Raw genomic sequence first — 27258 nt, 5'->3', positions numbered from 1 at the left:
ACTGGAGTTTCATTTTAGGCTACTGGCATTAAATAGGACTTAGTATAATGAGTTCTGGCTAACAGAATTCTACTTTTCCTTCATTGTATGAAAATGTAGTAGAGGAAAAACCTCTCTGATGTATTTCTACAAATGTATAGAACAGCAATTCTTAGCCCTATCATCAAAAAAATTTTTTAACTTACTGCCTGATAATAACGATCACTTGATCCCTTTGAATACTACAGGCACTGTTTTGCATTTTCTTGATTACTGGATGAACAAGTAAATGTGAAATATCCCTTCCCTCTCTTTTCACTCCAGCAAAATAGAATAGGACTGATACCAAAGAGTAAGGTAGACAATATTCTCAGATTCAGAAAAATATTTCAACACAAAAAACATCGATGAAGGACCTCGTTTAGATATTAAGAGTCCAATTCATTTCACCAATGTAAATGCCAGAATCTCCAACAAACGACTTGATCAGGTGAAGCTCATTTTTAAATCTAGGGCAACGATCAAAACACAGTCACTGCATCCATTATTAAGACCAGAGAATGATCACACATTCCTTCATCCCACTTCCAGAGTATGCAAATGTCACTGCAGTACCATAATGAACTAAAATTCATCTTCTGCTGCAGAACACATACTTGGTCCACTGTGTCAATTCCCGTTTCACAGAGGAGAAAATGAAAAAGGTATACTTACTGCTTTAAAAAATTTCTCAGATAGCTGGCACTTGGACCCAAAACTTTTAGGCTGCAATGTCATGTTTTCCTTTGTCTGGGAATCAAATGATGGGTTTTCAATCAAGCAATTAACAAAAACCCATATATGGTTCTTCACCTGTTTAAAGCATAGAAACCAAATTACTTAATAAAATTCTCACATTCATCTCTTTCAATATTTTTGTATAAAGTTACTTGCCTGAAATGGTTTGACTGAGACTCCAGCTTTATTCTTCTTTTTCACCACTTCTATCAGTTTGCCCACAACCTGATCCACCACATAATCAACATGCCTACCACCCTGAATTAGGGAAGAGAAAAAAACAAATAATAAACAAAATAACCACTGAATTTCCTAATAGCTTTTAGCTGTAAAAACAAAATTCCTGTAGTCATACTTTGGTATAGAAATCCATGCACACTGAGTTGCAGCATAAGATAGAAAAATCTGGTTTTTTTCAGGTCATTCAGTCTTCATTCAAGTGAGGATGACTGAAGTTTTGGTACGTTTTTTTGAATTTTTGATTGATTACTCAAATATCTTCCTTCAAATTTGTAGACAAAAAAGTCAAAAATATTAATAAAATGTTAAATTCTAGTGGCTGTCATAGGAAGTTCATGACACTTTGACTAAAATCTTGTAATGAAAAGTGGAGTGATGAAGGCATATCTCATAAAATGAAAACATACCTAACTCAACATTCCATATTTTACACAGATCACCTTTGCTTTAGATCAGTTAGCACCTTGCAAAAATACAGACTAAATACTGGCTCCTGTTCAGACCAATCTGTATTAGGGCAGACAAAATAAAGAACACATATCTATGGGGAAGTTCATCATAAAGTAACAAACAGAAAAAAACCCTCACTCTTTAAAGCTGTATTTAAAACAGAACAGAGGAAAAAAAATGCTCTTGGCAGGCATGAGAAAGTGTAGGATAGATAAGAAATAAGTAAGAGAAAACAAAACCAAGAATAAACAGTGACCAAAAAGTGGAAAACAACTAGCAATCAACCCCCAAAAGTTAGGATTCTACATTTTAAGGCAGAATATGCATGTGAAAAGACTGAAGATGTAAAGAAGTTGAATTGATGGGATAGCAGCTGTGTTCTCAGCTTCATACAGAAAGCAGAGATTTAAATTAAAAAAAAAAAAAAAGAGAGAGTAAATAAAACCAAAATGGTTAAGCTAGTAAATATTATTAGTCATAACCAAACCAGTACTTGCACTTCAAAGAAACCAACTATAGTTTCTCTCAGTTCCTAGAGTCATCTACTAAAACATCAATATAAACCATTAGAGGCACCATACAAAGTCTTTTCTCGTGGCATTTCATCTAAAAAAAACTAACCATCCAAAAAACCCACATCCAAACCACCAAAAGCTGCCAAAATTAAAACACAACTGTTTTTATCCACATATGGATGACAGAGTTTCAGCAGAGGGAGAGTTCAATTGAAAGCTGATCTATCAATACCCTGCCACTTTAAAGGAAAATAAATCCATTTCCAAACTGTAAAGAAAAGCTATTACAGGAAAATATCAAATTACACGTTTCAAAATCCTTCCACACTTGAATGGCAATCTTGAAATGCATTTCTTTTACCCATCACATTACTAAAAATTTATGCTTATGGGAACATCTCAGTATATTTTTGCATTTAAAACTTTAGCAATTTTAAAATTTTGTTAAAAGTAGCATCTGACATATCAAACAAACCAGGAATTTACCAGTAATTCTTGTTCTTAGGAGATACTAGTTATTACAGCAGTTCCCCATTCCTGAGTCCATTCTTAAGGGTGCAGCTGTGAGTGAGGGATGTTCAGAGCTCAGAGTTGGAACCTTCTTAACCATCTCACCAGCAGGTGGCAAATGTACCCACTCTGGGACCAGAACAGCCTGGAACTGCCCCAGCTGTCAGAACAATCCCACTCAAGACACAAAGGCAAAAATACCCTCTGAATCTAGGGGTTGCCAAAGATTATTACAACTTTTGAATTATGGGGAACGAGAGCTAGAACTGCATAACCTTCTTTTTCCAGAAGGTAATGATGGAAGTCCTGGTCTTGCAAGCTTCAGGATGCAAAGGTATCTAATTAAGTGCTAACAAAAATCTTAAAAAATGAAGCTTTGACTGCCTCCTATATATGTTCTATTCTTCTCATAGCCAACAGTTTCCATCAATTTGGAGGTAAGCTACATTTAAACTCTATGAACAGATAAATAGTTTATTTGGTAGAAAAATTCAGAAGCTAACTGTAAATTTGAAGTTTCCATCCAATGAGTTTTACATTCTCAATCCTATCTTCCTTCATATTTTTTAAAATTATATTTATTTCATGAAAATAAATCTGAAATCTAGAATAATTCTGAATTTGTTGCTCAACTCCAGCAAATTTTAACAGGTTGGGATTCTCTGTCCATTCATGTGTAACTTCTGCAAATGTATTGGCTGAACATTTCTGCTAAAGTGATTGGTAGTATTCCAGTAAGCAGTGCCACCATACTAAAATAATCATTAGATTGCTATGTTGTCTACTACAATTTCTACCACAGCTACTATTTGAAATTCAGAACTTAAGAGGACCATGTTTAATCAGTTTTCAAGTCTCACTGAAGGGTATCTTAATAGCTACAATAAGGTACAGCTGTTAATAGTTACAATCATTTTTTCAAATGCTGTTTGAGAGCCTAAAGTCAAATTTTGTGGTGGTTCACTATGGCAAAATTTTGATTAAATGGGGAACTGAAAAAGGTAACAAATTTACACAAACTAGACAAGGGTACCTAAACATACTGCCTGACCTCTCAAATCCCTCAAAAGACACCATGCCAGCAACCTAAAAAAAAAACTTACTTGGAATTTATAACAAGCTTAAAAAAGGTGGGGGAAAGTTAGTGCTGGGTGAAATTTACCCAGATGCAGAAACAAAAATCTGTCAGCAGACAGTGATAATTAATAGCTAGAATGAGTTCCTCACCTGTTAGTAGATAAGGGGGCAGGCAGCTGATGCAATTAGTTACTACCTATTATGTCCCATCACTGGGTAGCTGCTCAACAATTGCTGGTGAGGGGGTTCACTGCCCCAACAGCCCACACCCAGTAACACACGTGAGGCATGGATTGGGAGAGTGGGGAAAAACTAGAAATTACAGCACTTACTTTCGTAAGTACACAGAATTTTTTTGAAGAATACACAGAATTTTTTCCTAGACATATTCCAAAATAGTATATAATAACAATGTATAACTGCATAATGGCGAATATTGATCCAGAAGAACAAAATTCAAAATCTTTGCAGTAAGCATATGCAATTTATTTTACTTAGGAGTCAGGAAATATTCAGTTTTTTCGAAGAATTTTTTTTAGCCTGGTTCACCAAGCATAGTGAAGTTTCTCTACATTGCTAGTTTCATCATAAAAGTATTGTACAAATATCTTAGGCCATGTTATTTTTCTTCTTTATGTTGCACAAAGAGGCCTGAACTAAAACAAAGTTGTAACCCTTCAACTACCAGATTAGTCATCACTAGTTTTGACAAAGCTTTGAATTGCAATGCACACTTAAAAAGTAAATACTCTACAATTAAATAAACTTGCCCTGTTACCACAGAACATTTGTTCAGCTACACTGAGAGTGACTGAAAAGAAGTTATGTAATAAAAACTATGCCCCACCAGACACTGGCTACACATCACCTAACACCAAGATTAACACTGACATTCCTGGGCACCTGCTAGACTTAGTGTAACCACCGGTGCTTATGAACCATTTGTGCTACCATTAGAATTTTCTTCTGACTCCTTCAACAGAGATCTGAGCAAGGAGAGGTTTCAAAATGTCTGATTACCAATTCTTATCCTTCCCAACTTTTGGAAAGCTCACAGTTAAGATTCTCTAGAAACAGTCTCACCAATTACTAGGACTTCTAGTCTTGTTAAATCTAGCTTGTTAGGTCTACTAGCTCTAATAACTAGACTTTTCACTAAGATCTAACAACCTAACTGCCTAGTTGTTAGGTCCCTCATCCAGTGCAATTTGTGAAGAGCAGAAGTGACAAAGACTTTTCTTTCACCATGGTGGACCACAGATCCCTAAACCTTGTTCACGCCAAAAGAGTGTAAATAGGAGTTATGCTGATTGATTTCAGGTGATTCCCTTCCTGCCTGACCACCCCCACAAGTTGAGAAGCACTGAGATGTACTTTATTTAGTATGCTGAGCACATTGCTGCTTTAGCATAACTTAAGATCTTTCTTTATTATATCTTTACTACTATAGTTGCAAAGAAAACCTAGATATCCTTACAAAGATACACAAATAAAAGAAAATTAATCTCAACACTCCAAGCCAATTTTTTATATCATAAAGCAATAAATGAACAGCCACTTCTCAAGAACACCAAAAGCCATTTTTGCCCTCCAAAACTTGCTACTGGTAGCTCTGCAGGAGTTTTTACACTTTTTAACCTTACTTTCAGAATTATTTAATTACAATGTGTTAAAAAGGATGAAGTAAATTAGTTCCGTTTTCTTCAACACCTTGTATGCTCACATAGGATATCAGTATCACCAATAATGATCACCAGCATTATCAAAACTAGTGCCTGTGTAGAAATACTGCAATGGATCTATTTTGATTGCATCCAATTGCTCTGCCAGTTTGTCTCATGCAGAGGATTACTTCACCTATTTATTTATAGCAACCCAGATTCACTTTTTTATCAAACACCTGACTGGGCATAGCCTCAGCACTCATTTTATCATTTCCATTTTGTACCGTTTGATCTAACCACTCACCTTTGTGGTAGCTATACTATTTACAAAGCTGATCTGCTGGAACCCTTTTTCACTCAGAGTGAGGCACACATCCCATCGTTCATTCACCACTTCATGGATGACTTTGAGTGCTACTCCGGTTTCATCCAGCTTGTCCTTAACGTAAAGATCTACGTAGCTGCGAAATCCATTTACCTACGAGTTAACAGGTAACAGTCACTACTCTCTGCACCAAATACTCAGTACACTCAAGATACATCAATTGATGTTCTTACAGGTAGTTTCTTCCCATTCAACATGACTTTGACTCCTTTGCACGACCCAGCCAAATCGTACGCTCGTCTTGTCATGAGGGCCACAATATCCTTATCAAGCTTTTCCATTTTAAATTTAGACAGATCTGGCTGGAATGTAATGCATGTGTAGTCATCACCTTCGAAATGTTTAATCTTGGGCTCAGAGGTCTTCATCATGTTGTTCATCCAAGTCTTTGGAAACAAAACATTTTAGATATTAGTTTACAACATGTTGTCCTCCTCCTTTAGTCCCTTTTCTGGCTATGCTGGGATTGCAACAGTTGCACAACAAAAAACTCAAACTTCCTTTAGAAGTTTCCTCTGGTAAAACACTACACAAAGTTAATTGATTTACAGAGGTAAGCACAAGCATTGGTGGCAGCACATTTGTGGTTTCTGTAAACATGCAGCTATTATTACATTGATGGACATTATTCTAATGCAAATGAAGCCTCCCACAGAGCTTATCTAAACTAGATACAAGTGAACTGGGATTACAGTCCTTATTAGCCATCCATTTAACACTTTCAATCTACTGCACACCTCTACAGAGAGGCTTTTTAGTCCCTGTGCAGAGACTCAGTAGTCTACAAGACAGCACCTTGGTGGCTGTGCAATGTTCCAAAAAAAAAAAACAACCCCAAGGTGTTCAGACTTGACTCAGGAGTCTTGTATAGTTCCCTGTTTAAGAATGTGGGCACATCTGCATGATCAAGCAGAATACCTGCTCATAGCATATATCAAAGTTCAGTTCTAATAAATTTTCACAGATTTTGATAATACTGAAAACTGTAGCACTTTAAGTCATAAAGCATTTAGTCATTTTCAAAAAGTACACTTGAACTATTAATTTGCCCTTTGGCAGTCAGCATAAAATATTACATTTTTTAAGAGACAGGTATAACAGATTAAGTGTATTATTTATGTAGTGATATGATAGCATGACCAGAAATTAATTAATTGTCCAAAAAGTAAGAGAAGAAAGCCTCCAGGTGGGAAAGACTGTAAAGCCAAGGAACTTTAGCATCTAATACTCTGCCGAAGTCCTTTATACTCTTAGAAAAGTGGCCAACTCAAAGCTATATACAGTAGACCTGAACACATTCAGCCCTTGGTCTGTATGCCAACAATGAGCAATGGGTTCAAGAGTGGGGTATGCACTCTAGTCCACATGGGGCTAGCTAAATTCATGACATAAACACTGAAAAATCTCTTTCTTAGCACCATACAAAATTACACAGATAATTGTTTCCATGTTTGTATAGCTAAGTAGAAAGATTTTTTTTTTTTACAAATTATACAACAGCAATTTCAAAATTTTTCATTTGAATATATTCCTTTTCACATGCACATTAATATACTTTAGTTTTAACAGAAATTTGAGGTTTTTTTTAGTTACCTAACACTCCAAAGAAAATATTATTTTACCCAAAAAGTCTAACAAATAGAAATACCAATTTTTACCAACTGAACTAACCTAGCCTGAAAACTCTACACATCCCTTTGAATGAGAAATTATCCATTTTGTTAAATACTCCTGAAATATATGTGTTAGATTTTAAACCTGTAACTACAGCAAAAAAAAATGGAAAGGAGTTTTGAACATTTCTATACCTGCTTAAAGCTGTGTTTGTACTCTTTGCAAGCAGTTTCAACTGTAAACTTTGTACTAAATATGTTACAAAGTTTTGCACCATAGCCATTGCGTCCACCTGAAAAAAAACAACATATAGTAAACCAGGGCCAGTTTAAATTTAGGACAATAAATAATATCCTAATTTATAAAATTTATTTTTCCTTGCATTTCAGGAGCAGAAGTGTTTAAATACACATTACAATTAAAATATAAAAGTATATTGTTTTTTACACTGACATTAGAGATGTAAATGTAAAGTTCACTTTAAATACTGGTATCAAAAAAGAAAAAGTAAGATATTTCCTTTAAGTCTTTTTACTCTAATAAAAAGCTACATTAGGGGTGACTGAGTAATCACCCATTATGAAACAGAAAAGAAAGAAAAAAATTAAGAAGGGGAAGCATATTGAAGAGTCACACAATGTCTTAACTGAATAAAACAAAGCACATTAAATAGCCTTGCCTGTAACTTTTTTCTCATCATCATCATAATTGCTGGACGTTAGTAGCTGCCCAAAGATTAAAGCAGGTACATATACTTTTTCTACTTTGTGTTCCACAACTGGTATCCCCTTTCCATTATTCCATATGCTGATAATGTTCGATTCCCTAGAAAACAGTGAAGACATTAAGCAAATGAATGCAGTCTCTGCATTCCTGTCTAAACACATTAAATAAAAGAACTAATATAAAAATACAGCAAAAGACCATATCCTTACCACATTTACTTAGAGCTCTAACAATTTTAATTACAAAAAACTCCACTTATTTTTGCTTATTAGATGTCTTGGAAGAAGGAGCTTAATTGTCCATACATGACAGTATGACAAAAATAACCACCCCAAAAACCAAAAAAATCTGTTTGAAGAGCTTTCACTGTCAACATGAACTGCAACAGGATCCTGAGGCTTAAGTGGAAGAATTACACTCAAGTTAGAGATGTACCTTTTAAGGTTTCATTGAAGTCCATCCAGACAAGTTATCATCTGTTTCAAATTGTTATTTCTGAGTTATGATAAACATTGTGACTTTATGTATCAGTGCCAAAATCCATCAATATCTGGCACCATTAATATTTCTAGCTCTTAACTCAGAATTTTTGTTTCTGAGTATTAGAGAATTCAAAATCAGGACAGGTCAGGCAAATTTACACATTTACCATTTCCTTCCCACTCCATGATGAAAGTAGAAGAATCATGTCTTAATATATTTATCCTAAAGGTTAGGTCTGAAATCTGACTTTCTAAATAATTTATTATTCAGTTCAATGTCACTGAAAAGGTACTACTAAAGGAGCCCAATCAGCATCTATTTAAATACAGTACTTCTCACCAGAAATTATCCTTTCAAGTGTTCAGTTTCAAAAAAAACATGGTAATGATGTATTTGCAATATGAAGTTTCAGTGTGATATAGATGACTAATTCAAACCATCTTATCCTAATGCTAAAGGAGTTAACACAGAAGTTCAGGAAGGGCAAAATTGTGTTACAAAATCTCAAAGCTGGTATTTAAGATTTGTAAGAAATCTGGTTGGCTCTAGTTATGCACTGTCAAACTTTCACTTTATCATAAATTTAATGAACTTCTCATTAGAAGTTTCATTCAAACCTTAACAAATGGTTTAGGAAAGCAATTACTATAAATTCAGAATAGCAGCACTTACTGTTAACCACTTTTAATTCACCTCTTCATTTTAAATATGAAGCTAATGGAAATAATTCCAAAAATATTCTGTTTTCAAGAAATCAAATTTCGTTAGTCAAATCATTTGTACAAATCTAAACTGCAATAGCACTGACAGGGAAAGCAAGTGAAAACAAGCTTTTACTTACGGATCAATGGATATTTTAATACAAGTCATATTCTTGTCCCTCTGCTTATTGTCAGCAGCATTTACTATGAAACAAAGTAGCACAAATTAACACTTCAGAGGCAATTATTAATCTCTTGGTCTGTAAAACTGATTTTATAGATATTACACCATCAGTTACAATAGTCCAGGTATTTTTCAATCTGGTAGCTCTTTGTATATATTTCGTATCTTAGCACTGGAGTATATAAATATAACCAAGTACCTACAAGAAGATATTTTTCAACCTTCTTATAATTACTGATTCTATTTCTAGCAGTCAGACTATCTCAGAAATAAATATAGAAGTGTATTTCTTGAGCTCATAACTGTTCTTAAGATACTGAGCACTTAATTCTTCTCTTGTTGCTCTTGTTTGGATATTTATTGCAGCATGTATGTGAAAAACCCTAGAAACTTATATGCATCACCAGACCAGTTTACACATTGAAACCCACCAGAAAAAGTCACATCCGTTAAGGGGTGTTTTGACTGCAGCAGAAGTTCTCCCTAAAGAGCCTGCAAGACTTGTAACTAACAGTCTACACAGTTTAGGATCAAAATGAGGATAACTGGAAATTAACATTTGATCAGAATTTAATTAAATTGCACTGCCATGTATTCGAACTACAGGAAGCAGAAATGTGACTGTGGCCACTAAACATGAAAATAACACATTACAGTCATTTCCAGTATCTGTCTCATATCCATGAAACAGATGAAGGTAAAACCCCAAAGCACCAAAGTACAATATCTTAACAGCTGACAAGGACCTCAGTCTAAGATCAGATATTTCAAGGTGCTTTTGCTAAAACCATGAAGCGCAGTTTCACCCAAAAGCATGCATAGCTAAAATGTCCCGTTTTCATAATGTTATTACACTGTCCCCTAGTTCTCAAACCACACTCTCTGGAGCACTTATCAGTGCCTCATAAAGCAGCAATAAGCTGTGAAGTACTCCAATAATTCCCTTTTCCCTCCCATACAGAATACTGATCTTCCTTCTGAATGGGACAATATGGAAGTGTTGAGACATATGGCATTTCCTAATATGAAAGGCCAAAAAATTTAGATATATGAGGTAGCACTCAAAACAGAAGCAATCAAACTAAATGTTTGATAAACATTCCCATGTTTATCAAATTAAGTAATAAGTTAAAACTAATACTAAAAAAATATTAAGCATTGTTTTCCATCTGGTAAAGATACAGTCCTTATTGTCTCAAAGACAGCAATGCAGTAAAGCAATTTTAGAGATGTGGTAAAGTTGTGAACCTAAGGTTATGAAAACTGACCTCGGTAGACCCTAATTTAATTAATGATGTAATCCTACCAATCCTTTAAACAGAACTTCATGAAAGCTGAGAAGTCCAAGATTTCATGTCAATTAGGCCAAAATATCAGTTCATCAGACAGCACAGTATTCAGATATTCCACATCTCTACTGCTGATTACTGTGTCATCTGTACTGTCTGATTAGTCTGTCACCAACAGAGTATCATCAACCAGAAAGTAACAGTAACTCAGAGAACTGACACAATTTTCTAAAAATAATTCTTTTGTGCCTCAGCCATAGTGCTTTTTAATGGCAGTGTGATACATACTTATTTTAAAACTGTCTGAAGTCTAGATATGATCCATGGAAACTACGACCACTATCCCTCTGTACAGAAGGATGAAGTCTAATGATTGATGAAAGGATGATCTAAGTGAACAATCTCAGACAACTTAGAAGTTGCATTCCTTCAGAGGAATAATCTTCTTTCAAATGTCACTTTAAATTGTAGCCCTAATAACAGTTCACAGATTAAAAATCTTGCAACAATATTGATCATAAAGAACAATGTAGTTTGGACATTCAGTAACAAATATTTACATTTTCTTACAAGTTCAGCTGAAAACTCTTCCCTTTTAAACTGTTCTATAGTTCTAGAATGCACTAGATTTTCATGCCCTATAGTTTAGCAGGACTCAAGTCGGGATTTAAACTTAGATACAAGTTGATGTACTTTGAGAGCACTCAGAAAAGCTTGTACTCCATAATGCTAAGGCACTATTATTGTTCAAAATACTTACCAAGAATTTCATCAAATATCTTGTACAAGCCTGGAACAAAGGTAACTTCTCTGCAGTTCATTCCTACATCTTCATCATAAACCCACATTAACTACATGGAAACAAAATAAAAGTATTTACTGTCTTGGTAAACCAGTCTATGATTCTCTCTTTCCTTCAGGAACTTTCCTCTTACAGTCTGATTACTGCAGGCATACAAGACAAAAGCAGAAGTGTGCAAAAGTTATAGCTGTACCCACAAAGAATTCCATACTAAAATCCATTATTTTCTGCTTGGCGGGGAACTCCCAACAGTACAGACAATGAAGTTCAAAGCAATTTGCAACTTCACAAAAACAACTGAAGAAAGTGCCAGCAGGAGGCTTAAATTCTCTGTTCTCTACCTAAACAAACAGACCAAAGCATTTTTGGACCTAGAACAAATGCTACATACAAATGTGCATACGTATGTGTGTGCACATGGCACGTTTGTGAGCACACACCCATGCACACATAGCTGTCTGTTTACACACATAGGAGAGTGTTTGTGTTTTGACTGGATTTCAATATTTTTGATCATATCTTTTCAGATTAACCAAGCACTCAATGCCTTACAGCAAGTTTTATCTCATCCCCTTCCTACACACACATACATAAACAAGACCACAGCTTTTAACTTTCTAATTCAGAATACTGAGAAAAGCAGAGATGCATCTATTTAATAACCAGAATAGACATTTCCTCATTAAAACAACAAGAACCAGTAAGACTGTAAATTTAGTGACACCTACCTGAGTTAAGGGTTCAACCGACCCAATGTAGGTATCTGGACGGAGGAGGATGTGCTCAAGCTGAGTCTTTTTCTGATAAACTCTCTCAACAGACATCTTCTTTGAAGTGTCATTTTTATTAATGCTTTCTGAGTCTTCCTTTTTTGAAGCATTCATCTGATTATCAAATAATGTCTAAAAAAACAAACCAAACCAACAATCAACCTCATTCAATCTGTCACTTTTGAGACATAAACAAAATCTGACAGAGATTCAAATTACAATCAAAACTTGTCATGTAATTTAAATGTTAAGTTTTCAGATGTATTAAGATAGAACTTGCAACAGAGAAAAATCAACAGATTACATGACAGATCCTTTACAAATTGTTGCATATTCAAACTAGCAATTTACTAAGCACAATAAACCAAAATAAGGAAACAACAACACAAAAGGCACCCATCTCTTCAGGTTAAGTATTTATAACATCCATTTTGTGCATAAGCATTTGAATCCAAATCACTGAATACTGTTCTAAATGGTAACAGCAATACCACACTTTTACATTATAGTCTGGACAATTCATTCAGCAGGACTTAAAAAACACTATAATGCCTCTCCTACTGGCTTCTCAATTACTATAATTTACATTCTCTATTGAAGTGATCAAACCTGATACAATCCCAGAACGCTTTATGATGAAAGGAGAGACACTATTTACAAGAGCACATAGAGAAATGACAAGGGGGAATGGCTTCAGATGAAAGAGTAGAGTTAGATTACTTATTAGGAAGACATTGTTTACTGTGAGGGTGGTGAGGCACTGGAACAGATTGCCCAGAGAAGCTGTGGATGTCCCATCCCTGGGAGTGTCCAAGGCCAAGTTGGATGGAGCTCTGAGCAAACTGGTCTAGTGGAAGGTGTCCCTGCCCCTGACAGGGGTTTGGAACTAGATGATCTTTAAAGTCCCCTCCAACCCAGGTCATTCTATGATTCTATGAAATAAACCAAGGACTGTAAGAAGAGAGAATCACATAGGCTGATGTTGGAATTTAAACAGAATTCAAGACTAATCTGTCTGGATTTTATGAAAAATACTTTGAAGAACAGTTTTATGGTAAACTAAGTCAGTTTGGGATGGGGAGGGAGGTGGGATACAGAGATTTGGTGCATTTTCAGCAATTTTTTTCCTGATAGAGGCCTCCTTGCCATTGAATGAAAACCACATAAAAAAAAAGGTTAATCGGAACAATCAAATATAGACTGGCCCTATTCTGAGACAGCAGAAGCATATATACAAAGAAACTAGTAATGACATTTTACAGTATGCATTCCTATCTATATAAAGGAATTATCTGAATTATCTTAAAAATGACAGTAAATGTAACTTTAAACTCACATGATTTATTTGCCTGGCTAGAAGACATAAGAAATTCTGTCCCCACCTACCCAGTACCTGAAATAGCCTCCTTCTCTCAGAGGAGGTTTATGAACTCTGAAGCAGGTGTTACATGACCAGTAGAAACCATCACTAGACAAATAAAGAAGACAAAACCTACTTGCCAATCAGGCAATTTTTTTCCCTCTCATTTAGCTGTTTCCAGTATGTGCCTATGTAAAAAAGTAAATATAGACTAAACTCCAACCCTCAATTAACCAGTCATCATGCAAATTTTGTGGCCAAGAGGAAGTGTAATCACTTCTCCTTCGATCTAGCTTTTGTTGCAGCCTCAGATAGCACTGAAAGCAAAGGGCAAGAAAGCACATAAATCCATAGGAAAATGGAGCAAAGGATATTGAATTCACACAAACAACTACAGCAGAATCAAAAAGGCCAAACACCAACCTACAGCACACAACTCTCCACATATTAATCTCATTTATCTTCTCCAGCTTCTAGTACTCAGGCTTTGATGCCTCTAGATGTCCCCAAGCCCAGCCAAGCTGGCACAAGAATAAAGCATTTAATTCTATTCATAACATGGGAAATTACCTTTCTCCTCCAGATTTAGAGATCACATTTTTCTAGTTTATTTATGCAAATTGTAGGAAACATACTTCCAGAACTTTGAGAGGCAGATTGTGTGCACCAGTGATGACAACAACCAATTATTTGGCCACAAGTATACCTGAATGTGCCAAATGAGAATAAAACTCTCTATTACTACTCCTGTATCTGACTGCATCCAGAGGAAAAGAGGAAAGAACCCAGGGAACCTCACAATCTGGCACCAGGATTACATGCAGCAGAGCTGGAACCACAGCACTAGCTCTCATGACTATTCTGGAGTCTATCTCATTTTCTGCCGAACAGGGAAGCTGCAAAATCACATGGGTGATTAGAGGGCTTTGGTATCCAAGTTAATTTAGCCTTCACAGTTATTTAGTTTTAAACTGTGATAACCCTGTCACCATCACCCTAAAAATACCTAAATATATGGATTAACTAAGCAAGCAGAAAAGGAACAGAACTTTGCAAATAAATACATTAAACTGATACATGGAAGAGGAGGAATAAAAATTGTTACTAAAGAAGCACTGCCAATAGTTGAAACTTTTTTTTTTTTTTCATTGAAGTAGTTATGTGAATGATGCCCAGGCTTCCAATGAGTTTCAGTGTACATGTATATAAATATTTTTTATTTTATTACCATCTTTGACATCATATCTCATAGGAAATACCCTTAGCTCACTTACTGGTCCCACAGCTCTGTTAACACTGTTTTACTGTGCTCACTTGTACTGAAGGGACCACTGACTAGCAGGAAAATAACATAATATTTCCCAGATTAAATAAGTGATGGAAAAAATGGAAGAGAGGAGACAAAATTTACATGAATGCAAAAGAATTCCAGGTGCAAAGACTATCAAAATCTTGTTTAAACAGAACTGTTTTGTTTGTTCACAATTCTTAGGATTTAAGGAGTTTTTACAGCCAGGGAAGTTTGTGATAGGCAGTTACCATGATAGGTCTTCAGCTGACATGTATATCAGTATTATATTCTCAGGACAGCTCTCCAAAATGCTTCTGCTCATCCAGTGTGAGGACTGGGATCTAACCACGCATCCCAACTCAGCAAACACATTAACACAAAGTGAGAACTTAAACCTTAGCTTAAAAATTTAGGCTACAATTTTCCTACCTCCAATAGCAAAAATGCTATGGGACAAGTAGAGTAAGACTCAGAAGATTTGCAGAAGTCTATTTTATTGTGACTGAGTAACTCTACAGCGGGGAAAATTTACAGAATAGAATGTTGGGAAGGGATTTCTACAGGCTACTGCCTTTAATACAATGCTAGGAAATGCATTTCTGTTTTCCAGTGAAAAACTGGGCAGCTGACAGTTTAGAGGAGTTTATACTTTCAATTTATCAGTAATAAATGTAGAGTATAAAAACTATCTTCTCTGGAGATGCTACTTTCAAATCATTGTCACGTTGACAGACAAGGGAGGTCACACCAAAACAAACTCTGCTGCCCAAACAGAGTTAGCCCTGCAGAAGTGTCCCTTCCTGGGGACACTTACAGTTTGCTGTAGGCCAGCATTAGTAAGGATCTTCTGCCACTCTACTCCCTGGGACACCTATGTCCATTATTGTCTATAACACACTCACTGGAAGACAATGTATGATTTAAGAAGGGAGAAAAATACACAAAGGATCAGCATAAGATATTTTCTTTCTGCTCAATGATTTGAAAAAAAAAATTTAAAAAAAGGAAAAAAGTAGTCTTAAAGAACTTTAATGCTACAGTTTTTAAGACATCACAAAGTATGCCAGCTTAAATGTTCATTTCATTGTCATAAAGAAGGACAGACTTTATTCATGATGTATGATTTTATTCATACAACCGTTCAAGAATCATACATATTCTGCACGTAAAAACCATTGTGTTACAAACATTCAGAACTTATTTAACATGCTATTGAAACACAAGAATAAAAGCAAAAGCCCAAAAGTATTCAACCATACAAATGAATGTAATTATTCAGGTATGTAGGGATCAGAAGTCCACAGAACTGCTGTTTCCCAGGCCAAGCATGTTGGGCTGTGCTGTACCCAGAAAACGAATTCTGAATCTCTTCATCTCAAATGGACATTTTTAGAGTTCAAGTGATGCTTAGAACTCATTCCAAAAAAGAGAATCTTCATCACCAAACACAAGATGGAGATCTATGGACACAAACAGCTCCCACAGTCTTCACATTTTGTGTTCCTTGATAAAAAAACCAAAATGAAATTTAAGTCTTTTCAACTTCTGAATTTCTACTACTTAAAATACAAATAAATGCAATAGGAAAGTCCTCCCCTGCCTTTTTTTTTTTTTTTTTTTTAACTGGGCAAGCACTTAACCACAGTGCTGTTTAACTGACAATCTCTGCTGTATATTTTGGAATTGTCTCAAGAATGCCTTTTGTATTCTGTCCTGTATGAAAGATCTTCGTATTGTTAAAGCTCCAATAACACTTCTCAAAACAGCACCAGCTGTTGTTTCATGAGAAAACCCCTAAAGAGAATTAACCAAGTGTCACAAAGGGCTTAAGTCTTCTGCTTCACAGTAAGACTGCTTTTTGCTTGTTTGTTTACAGGTTACCCAATGTTCAAGGTCTGCTTTGCAATTATAATCTTGCCAACTTTTTATTTTTTTTTTAGACACAGCGTATGACTTCCCCAATGCTCTTGTGATATTCAAGACTTTACAAATTCTTACTAATCTTGTGGACTTTCTAACCCTCCAGACTGATGACAAATACACACATATGGGTAAGTCAACAGGAGGACCATGCTTAAGCAGTTTGGAAAGCCACAACTTACTGCATTGTCCATCCTTCTTCAAAGATATGCAGTCATACTTCATACAGTGACCTCTGACGGTGCCAACTTTCTACACGCTCTTTAACACAGCAGAGTGACAACTGGATAGAAAAACCCCAATTCTCAGCTGACAGCAATTGCTGCACAGGTTACCACACCACGACTATTGTGCATGCTGTCACGACCAGGTATTATCATGGCAACTGCTTTCCCCAGAAGGATTGAAAGGGCTTCCCTTTTGAAGTAGTTTTTGCCTTGAATTTATCCACTAATGTGTGAAAGCTGCAGTCATTCTTTCCTTTGGTAATCTCCAGAGCCAGAACCCAAGTAGCCACTGATAGACAACAGTTTGACAGCAAGGCTTTTACTGTCTACCTTCAACCCATGAACTCACATATTTTGCTTTGGCATCTTCTTTCTTCACGTTTTACCTCCTTTTTTTTTCCATGTTGTGTTCTCACCCATTGATATTTCTGTGTACAACAAGGCATGTATGACATCCATATTAAGTCAGAGATTTTTATTGCTTTTTTGTAATGAAAACTGGGTCATGTCATCTTCCTTTGTGTTTTGAGCCACTGTGCCGAGTTTGGTTAATTATGCTGCAAACAGCTGTACTTAATACAGCTAAATCTTAATACACACTCAACCTAGAGAGTTTGGCAGCACCAGAGAAAAACTACTCCTATCAAAAAGACACAATAACACGTAAAGCTACAACAAAGAAGGCAGGTTTCATCATCAGTTTCAGTCTTGCCATAGCTGGAATATACATCCTTGGCTTGACTCCTTACTTTAAGTGAAGGCTTTACTCTTACTTAAGTAGATGAATTCCACACCATAGAAAGTTGAAAAACCCGAAAAATCTTAATATTAATTTCTCTCCCAACTTACACAAACTTAATTTTGTATCGGTCACTGTCTTATTCTCCACTGCAAAATATCTCCACACAATAACACAAACAAACCATTTTTTCTTTTGTCTGCCCATTCCTTCTTACCCTTGTTAGGTAATAGGCATGAAAAGGGCTCATTTTCTACATTGGCAGGCAGGCATAAGTGAGCCTAGAAGAGAATATGTAGGTGAACAAGAAGTTTCCTTCCCTTTGGCTCTGTCTTTTCTGCCTTAAATGCATAAAACCACTCCATATAATGAATACTCCTGATACATACTCCTGAGTAGGCAAATGCAGCCCTGGGACATAACAATTTAGAAAAGTACATGCCATGTGTCCTACATTTCCTTAAATAAAGTGTAAGATAAGCACATTTAGTGGGACAAGACATTAAATCTTGAGTGTAATTAAGCTGTAAAACCTTGGGAAGTTAATTAAGTAATGAAATCCAGGGATAACAGTTCAAAACAAAACTACCTCTTCTGAGGGAGATATGCTATACTTCCAAAAAAACAAGTGTATAGGTGCAATATGACAATTACTAGGGGATTCTATAGATAACATGCACTTGACTGTAGTGTGCCATACTGGATCATAATGGCCTCTTCTTGCCCTAGAAAAATAGTCAAGGAATAAAATTTTACCTAAATATTTTGCAATCTTCCCAAAGACAGCTCTGGCTAAGAATACCTCCCACCATGAAAACAAAACTGGAGGGAGTTTCAAAATAAACCACCCTCCTGCTGTGTTTAACAAATGGTTGGGCTCTCCTGCCAAGATGAAAACACACAAAATAACAGTTCCCTTTTACTACAGCAGATTTCCAGAGACTGTTGCATACCATTAGTGACATGAACTAAATCTCTCTATCACATCCTTCCCAAAGCTAATCATGGAAAGGAGTTCTTGGAAAATTCACCCAGAACTAGTCTCACCAATGAGACTAATCCATTTGTTCATTTTAAAATCCTAATTTTTTTTTTTAATTTATTTTTTTTTTTAAATCCCCTGATTCTGACACTTCACTCTGGACTCTGAGAGCATCACATTACATAGAGTTTAGCGATGATGATCCGGTAATGGAATAGCTTCAGAATGGTCAAATTTCCCTGTTATAGAAAACCAAAACTATTAATTGCTGCCAAAAGGGCAAAAGTCCTTCTTTCTTCCCTCCTCCATTCCTTATAGTGGAATCAAATCCACCTCACGACAATCTGGTTCAGGGAGCAAACATAGCTTTTCCCCATTCTTCATCAACCAGAAGCAATCCGTTGTCTGCTAGCTCACCTTTCTCAACGAGCTTTCTAGAGAATCAGATAACTTAGTGGTGCATGGAAACGAGAAGAAACATACAACTAGGATGATATGGTTTAAAAAAACCTACACTTTTCAACAGGTATTGCTAGATTGCTTAGCTGCACAATGGAATAACACTCCAGGAATTACAGAGCTTCATCTTCCTAGTAAATATCTAAGCATCAAAAAAGTAGCATCATTTTTATTTTAGGATTATTAATACACAACATAGAGGCACACCAGATTTCAATAAAAATTTAGGGATCTTTCTCCATTCTTTTTGAAGAATAACACCTTTGTGCAAATATGTATGCTCACTGTAACTATGAACCAGAAAATTATGTATATTGTTTCAAATATGAATTCACTTTCAGTCATATTAAGTTAGTACAGCAACAGTTATGCTTTATTTGGCACAGGCTTGTCCACAACCACCAATACATTCAGATCCTGATCTTTTCTATGTTCTTTAAAAGCATCTGCCCTTGTATGATGACAATTAAATTGAATTTTATTGCTAAATTTTTCTGTTGGTCTGAAATTTTTTTAGTTGTCTATCCACTGACAAGTTCTATTACAATACTAAATTTTTCACTACTCACATAGTATCAAAAAGTACATCCATGGATGACGTGGTAACAGATTAATCTTCTAAGAATCTCTTATTTTCAGCTAAAATTCAGAGGCAAACAAGAGAAAAAATACTCTAACATAAAAAGGAATTTATTAATGTTATACTTTAAGACATCTTATGACTGTTTTCTTACAGATTCTGCTAACAGTGGTCTTTGGAACCACTGGCTGAAGCTGTTTAATGACAGAATGACCAAATCTGTTCGGTCCACTGTTCCACCAGCCAGCTCACACACAAGAGCTCCACTAGCCAAGAAATGAAAAAGTTAGAAGTTCTGACATCTGCACTTCAGGTTATCAGCATCTGCTGCACTTTATAACTCAGTGTTTCGCACATCCTTTACCTTTTCCTAATGCTTTACTGCATCACTAGTTTGAGCACTGTGAAAGTATTCCAGACTCCCAGCACATTTCCATTTCCCAGCTTCAAGGATCACTTGCCACAACCTGATAGATTTTTGTTTCTGAAAAACAAAATCCTTGAAACCCATACAGGTTGTATATCAAGTACCACATCAGTATTGTGATATTTTCTTTCAGTTGCTCTGGGTTCTATGGACAGCTTGAACCCATATCACACTGCAAGGTATTTTTTCCCTGCTCACCTATCTTCATTATTAACAAACAAACTTTAGGAAAAACTTTGGGCAGGACTAAGGCAACTTTCACAATGTTCATGCTGCAAGACAGCACAGGGGGAGAACAAACCCAAAAGGGTAGTTTTTGAGCTCATGTTAACTGGCATACATGAAGTTTATATTTCACAGAGCACCCCAAATCGAGACTATTCTAGTCAGGTTCAGTACTACCAGTCACACCACATCAGTAATAGAGGAGAGCCCAAATAGCATTTAGAGGTTACTTATCCAACTGCACTCTTCAGTGGGAAGCAATCCCCTGCTGAACAAGAGAAGCAAATCCTTAAATTCTCACCAATGCAACAGCTTTATGTTCTAGAATGTACCTATCAGTATATTAGAAATTGTTTATAATAACATACCTTTATGTTATTTGCCTGTCTACCTTGCATTGAAATACTAAAATACCTTGACTGTGATACATGGGATTTTCATAATTTTAACACACATGGTGCCCTAAAAAGTAATGCAATATGATCAATAGAAACTATTAGAAGTCTGCTCCTGGCACGTTCCACAGAAAAGCAGTATATTTACTTGCAACATATTTACTTAACACAAGTAAACCACATACAATAAGCTTTTTTCCTTCCAAAAAAACTATCTCAAACACTGAACAAACTCTACACATTCAATACCCCATACTACATTTTGTCCACACTAAAAACTACTTTTTTATAATTAGAAGCACCTATGGTAATACAGCCACATTTTCTGGTATTCTCTAGTTTAAAAATCTATTTTTTTCTGCCATATTAAGAAAAATATGAATCCAGTGTTCCCTTAAAAAATAGTTGCTGGAGTTTAATTACCCAGTTCCTACTATGCAACATCTACTCCTCCTCTGGAGACTTTACAAGCCTTGAAATGTTTTATAAGCCTCATAAATATACTACAAATTCTAGTCTCAATCCTGTAGTAAATTCCATGAGAAAGGAACAGAGGGTTGGTGTTCCAGACATTGACAGCAATTCACAAGGAAGAAAACAGATGCATCAATGAGTCAATAATGACTTAATGCTGTTCTAAAACTCCCTTCTCTTCCTCAGCCACTCATCCTCCCACAACATTCTGCAGAAGCCATTAGGAAAATCTTTCAGGACTGTTCATTAAAAGTGCTGACAATCTTGAAGATCATCAAAACTGTACCCTTTAATTTGCTATTTGAGAATTGTGTCTTGGCAAGCAGAAGAATCAACCTTTCCATAAAGGTACCATATAAAAGACTCATAAAATAACTTCAAATATTATTTGGAGATTAATTTTTAAATTGTTTTGCATTTTCATCACCTGCTACCTGACATGTATGCTTATCACTCAAATATCAAAGAGGAAAGTCTACATGGCATATTCTGAAAGACTTAACTAATACCAGGAAGGGCAGGTTAACATGATACAACTTTAGATCTGTTTTCTCTCAAGCATCTGGACCACTTGCTTCTGACTCCCCCAGCAAACCAGTATGGAACCTCTTCCTCTGCCCCCAGCCAATTTCTCACATGCTCTTACAGTCTCCTATTTGAGATTTTAAGAAAAACCCTCTTCTGCATCTGCTTAATACCAAAAAAGAAAAACTCCTTCTTGCAACCACTCTCTTCCAAGCAACTTGCCTCCCTTTTACTCCAAGATTGTGACATGACATCTCAACGTTCCCATGATGATGCTGTAACACAAGAGTGATGGAAAACACTAAACATAGTATGACAAAAAACACTACCTCAGCCGACAAAAAGCTCTGTGCTGACGCATGGAGTAACAGCCTGAATGACTACAGGTAGCAGAACTCTCTACATCAGCTGGACTGAGACAAAGTTACTTTTCCCCAGACACCTTGCCATTCTTGTGCCTTTATATCACGGCACCCAACTGGGGAATAAACACAGGGGTGAAGTGTTCACACACTACAGCACTACTGCTCCTAAAAATTCCAAATAGCCCAGAGCTACCATGGATTACACAGCTGGAAATATCTCCAGTGAAGCTCACCCTATCCATTTCTCATAAGTAAAGATGCCCTGCTTAGGGGACGACCCCAGAATTCTAACTGCTCTTATAGAAACATTACATATCAAGTTATCTGGTTGCAAGAATTTTTTTTTATTTTTTTTTTTCCTCTATCTCAGCTTCTTTTGATTTATAGGAAAATAACTCCTCAGTGTTATCTTACGTACTTTGTCATGACCAGAAGATTTTATTTCTTGCTCTCTCCTAAAGACCCTTCAAAGAACGAGAAAGATGGTGTGAGTTTCTGGCACTTCACTGATATAGACATTTGCCCACTTTTTCATACATTTGCTTTTCTCACAAGTTTCTATTATCTGAAGAAGGAACAGGAAGCCCAATACTAACTAGGCCCACTCATTCACCAAAGAAGAGCAAAAGAAATCAAGACATGTGGGGTCCATGAGAGGAGACTGTTTAATATCTCAACTGCAATTCTACTTCACAAATCAGGAAAAAAAAATAGTAGTTTAAGCATTTTAATCCTCTTTTACATCTTTATATTTTCTTTCCTTTAAGGTAGCTTTTTTAATTATGTCCAAAGGAAAATATAGATCTGGTGTTTAGGTCTGAACCCTTCAAACATGTTCTAGCTCAAGCAGATTTTACACTAACTTGGCTAACACCCTTTTTTCCTACTTGCTGAAAAAACCCATTAAAATTGCTAGATGTGCATAGTGTAACAAATACATAGATTTATCACTTTCACAAATTAAAAAAAAAAATAGAAGTAGTACTTTATTTTCAGTGGCAAAATGTATTTCTATGTAAATTGGAATTGCACTGAGACACAGACAGGATATTAAAATAGCTTTATTAAATGAAACTAGATGAGCTGATATCATAGAAGAAGTTAACAACTCACTTCAAAACACAGCTTAAAAGGACTTAGTTCATAAGAGTAAAAGCACATGCAATCACACTGAAATTTTAAAAACAGCAGATCTGATGCTCACTTGTCAGGGGGAAGAAGAATATTTTTCTGCTTTTCACACCAAATTTTTGAATACTCATTACTGAAATACCTGAAGAAAACAGCTAGGAAACACTTTTGAATAAAAATTATTAAGAGATGGTTTATCACTTACTTATGTGCAACAGTTTTCTATATTTGCAATAGAAATAAATATTTGGTGCTTGATCTTGACACCTTGTTTTTATTGCTAGAACTTAAAACATACATCAAATCTTAGTATTTATTTTCAAAGTTATGTAATAACATTTTTTATGTCCTGATTTAGAATTTACTTTAAATCTGGAATATTAGCCTTAAAATGAATTCTTCCAAGATACCTGTGTTACAGTAAAAGTACTTGAGAAGACACCACTATGTTTGCAAGCATGAAATTTTCAAAAGAAACATCTTCACACAATTATACACATTTTGAACTACATAATTTTTTTTGCTCAATCTGCTTTTGAAAACATTCAACACAGAATAATATTTCCACTGTGGGTGGCTTGCAAGAAATTTTCCTCATTTGAAACAGTAAATTAAGTTTTCTATAATAGTTTTAATTCTTAAGTTTTCTATATATATATTCTATAATATATCTCACCCCCAGGGGTGGAATTGCTCCCATCCATCAGCTATGAATCACATTCATATGCTTTTCATTAACTGAAACATGCAGTTGCAGACTGCCTTTGCACATAGACACAGAAGACAATCTAGATGCAAGGTAAAAACCTCTGGAAAAATAAAGTCAATGCAAATGAAACACTAAATTTAATCAGTAATTTTTTCAGACCTAAGCTGTCTATCTCAGATTATGTACATGTTCTTTTATTTGGAAAGGTTACTTTATCTGTCCAAATAAAGTAATTACAACACAGGCACCTTAGAAATTAAATGTACACACACACACAAATCTCACAGTTCGAACATTAACACAGTGCACTTGCTCCAACATACACCTTTCCTCACCAAACTCCTAAAGTAATAGCCCACAAACCTTCTAAAATCAATTCCTCCCCAAACCCCGAGATATACATTCCTTCCTAGACTTGGCTACAATTTAGCTCCCCGCTCCTATGCATTCATCACTCTATGCCAGGACAAGGTTTCCTCCCAGCTCAGAATAGAGGGTGCAGATGCATGTACTGAGCTGTGGGACACAGCTGCTGTCAAAGATGTGGGCCCGATCCTGTTCCAGTACCAAGCCTCCACTTGATATCACCTCTATCACTTCTTTGATCCTGCATTATTCAGCACTCTGACAAGAAGACTGGACTAAAAAAGTATTTAATGATTGGTGGTGGGGAGGGTAGGATAAGAAGCAGCCACTTTTTTGGGGGGGGAGGCAAACCAAAACATCTGAGGAATCCCTCTTCAGAACTATTGTGTCTGACTCGCCCAATTGAGCCACAAGCATTTCCCTCTGGTGCTAGAATATCTAGGAGAGTCATGACATCTCATTACAGCACTGCTTCCTTAAGGGCAGTGGAATCATGACTACAAGACCAGGAAGGAATGCTGCTTCCCCTCAACTGTTGGACATAACTATATAGCTCAAAACGCATTCTGTTTAGTAAAAGTAAATATTAATATTAATACACTAGGGCAAGTATTTCAGGTCTGACCTTCCTTTCATTGTACAGCTGTGAAAAAGGGAGGGGGAGGAAGGATAAGGACACACAGGACAAAAAACCTCCCAGTTCTCTGGTCACCATAATAGCAAAAGACAGACACTTATATTAAGGCGAGAGAAGAGCACTGAAACAAGGCTTGGCAACAACACAAGACTTTTCCACCATGCCCCGCCTGCTCTGCAGACACCACAGTGTAGCAGAGGAAAGATAAGACAAACTAACAGCACATGTAACAAGTGTTACATATGTGACAACTGCGTCCCAGCCCAGCTGCAGCCAGCAGAGAAACAGAAGGCCTGATCCAGATAAACTAATGGAAAGAACAGGAAGCTAATTCTGAGCTTCAACCTGGGTCTGCAGAGGCAGCTAAAGAGGTCTACGGACTCAGGAGTAGGAACTTCAACCACCTACTCCTCCTTTGAAATGAACAGCACATAGTAATGAACAGCAAATAAAAAGGATAAAGGACTACTTACCCTTGGTTCACCTCTAGGATAGTAATGCTTATTTCAAAAAACAAGATTTCATTAGGATTTGGTCATTATTACTGACCATATCTGCCAACTGTTTGTACTTCAGGCAGACAGAACCCTGACAGCTTACAGAAAGAGACCCGTGATAGAGCGGTAACGCAATGCAACTCCTGGGGACGCCGTCAGAGCCCAACACTCTCCCTCCAAGCACTATATTGGCAGAAAAAGGGAGTTCCTGTGTTGCTCCCATCCAAAAGCCCCTGCTCCCAAATCAGAAGAACGGTCAAAGCTCAGTGTAGGGGTGATGGGCAGATCCTTGGGGCAACAGAGATCCAGTTCAGATTTCAGACACAAGAAACCTGCCCATAAAGTTAGAAACCACCTGGTGCAGAAGCCATAACCAGTGAATTATGGCACGTCACTAGAAGTTATCAGACATTATTCAAAAGGAAGACTTGCTTTAATCCTCTTAGAACATATTAAAAGCCAAATCAAACTGGAAGTCATCCCTTTCTAAAGTTAAAAGTACATGATTTCAGACGGAACAGTGAAAGAAAGACAGGGTCCCTTTAACAGGACTAGTGTGGGCTTTATTTGTTGGAGCTTTTTTTTAAAAAAAAATAAATAAATTGAGCCTACTATCTTATCAATTACATACATTCTTCAGATTTTTAAAAAACTTTATTTTTAAAGTAAACTTTGAATCTTCTGAAAGATGCTTATATCTGAATTTAGATTATTTGAAAGGCTGGTTCTTCTCACTTACCAATATACATCTACTGTATTTATTCAAACAAGTATAACCTAAATATATGCAATATTTCCATCTACTAATAATAGTAATACTAATCTACTAATAATATATATATTTCCACTCCATCTAGGAGCAGATATTAATGATATTTTTTCAAAAAAGAAGTCACATGAACACTTGGCATATATTCACTTCAAGCTAGCATTTCCTAGACCCAAAACCTGTCCCTTTCACCAAGGACAGGAAAGTAGAAGTAGAGTTCAGAGTCCTAAATTATTATCAGCACTCTCAGCTTCAATTTATCAGGCTCATATAGCTCTTAGGGTAGAGGAGAAAGTCTTGAAAACACTGACTGAAGGGATTAAATGTTGCTTATTTGAAATACTCAGTTTTGTGGGCATTACCATTGCATCAGAACCAATGCACTTCAAAGTGTTACTTGCAATGACTTCACTTCCACTATAAAAGGCATATTTACAAAAAAAAATAAATTAAGTGCTATTACTGTGCCATTACAATTCATTTTCTGTAGGTCCTAAACACACACAGACACTAAACAATTATTTCTTTTGTTCACAGAAAGCTTTCCTAGCATTAGAACATGCCATTACATTTCACCAAGGAAAACTCTCCTAGTTACAAATCCATATTTTTGTAAGTAACTCTTAATACAATTTAGCACTTTTGTGAGTGACACGTGGAGATTACCTGCTAAAAGTAATTTATATTACTCTGTTAAAACTCCACCTTGTACCAACTATTAGAGTGCAGGGCTTCAAGTTGATTTCAGAAAATAATCAACCAGATGAAGAAAAAAAAGAGAAGCTATTAAAAACCCAAGCAAGTACATTGTATAAATTAGAGGTTATCTTGGTTTGTCTTCAGTTAAATAATGCTAAATTACTTTCCCAATAAACATTTTCAGTTATTATACTCTCATGTGTTCCCATCACTGGTAATTGTGCCTAACTAGATATATTTCTTCAAGTTCTGTTACAGCTGAAAATGCAGATGACTTACTGTTTGTTTCCATAAACATTTAACTCCTCTCGCTTT

The 27258-nt window shown here is 36.0% G+C and overlaps 1 protein-coding gene across 6 annotated transcripts in view; it reads right to left on the bottom strand.

Moving 5' to 3' along the window:
* Window positions 1-27258, bottom strand: part of TOP2B (DNA topoisomerase II beta) — a 72077-nt gene that overhangs the window by 28918 nt on the left and 15901 nt on the right. For all 6 annotated transcript variants that reach the window (XM_014248485.2, XM_088054620.1, XM_088054626.1 and 3 more), the window contains 9 exons: window positions 12125-12298; window positions 11355-11445; window positions 9262-9325; window positions 7891-8036; window positions 7406-7503; window positions 5771-5983; window positions 5517-5690; window positions 913-1014; window positions 694-831 (listed from right to left, as the gene is read on the bottom strand). In XM_014248485.2, the coding sequence (XP_014103960.1) occupies window positions 694-831; window positions 913-1014; window positions 5517-5690; window positions 5771-5983; window positions 7406-7503; window positions 7891-8036; window positions 9262-9325; window positions 11355-11445; window positions 12125-12280 (1182 nt within the window). In that variant the 5' untranslated portion in view covers window positions 12281-12298. The remainder of the gene's footprint in view (window positions 1-693; window positions 832-912; window positions 1015-5516; window positions 5691-5770; window positions 5984-7405; window positions 7504-7890; window positions 8037-9261; window positions 9326-11354; window positions 11446-12124; window positions 12299-27258) is intronic.

This window comes from Pseudopodoces humilis, chromosome 1 (assembly GCF_049639895.1).
Source record: "Pseudopodoces humilis isolate 2021_Gansu_Grassland_sample_001 chromosome 1, ASM4963989v1, whole genome shotgun sequence".
NCBI classification, from domain to species: domain Eukaryota; kingdom Metazoa; phylum Chordata; class Aves; order Passeriformes; family Paridae; genus Pseudopodoces; species Pseudopodoces humilis.
Note: the sequence above shows the minus strand (reverse complement) of the source record. Positions and strands in the feature narration are given on the sequence as shown.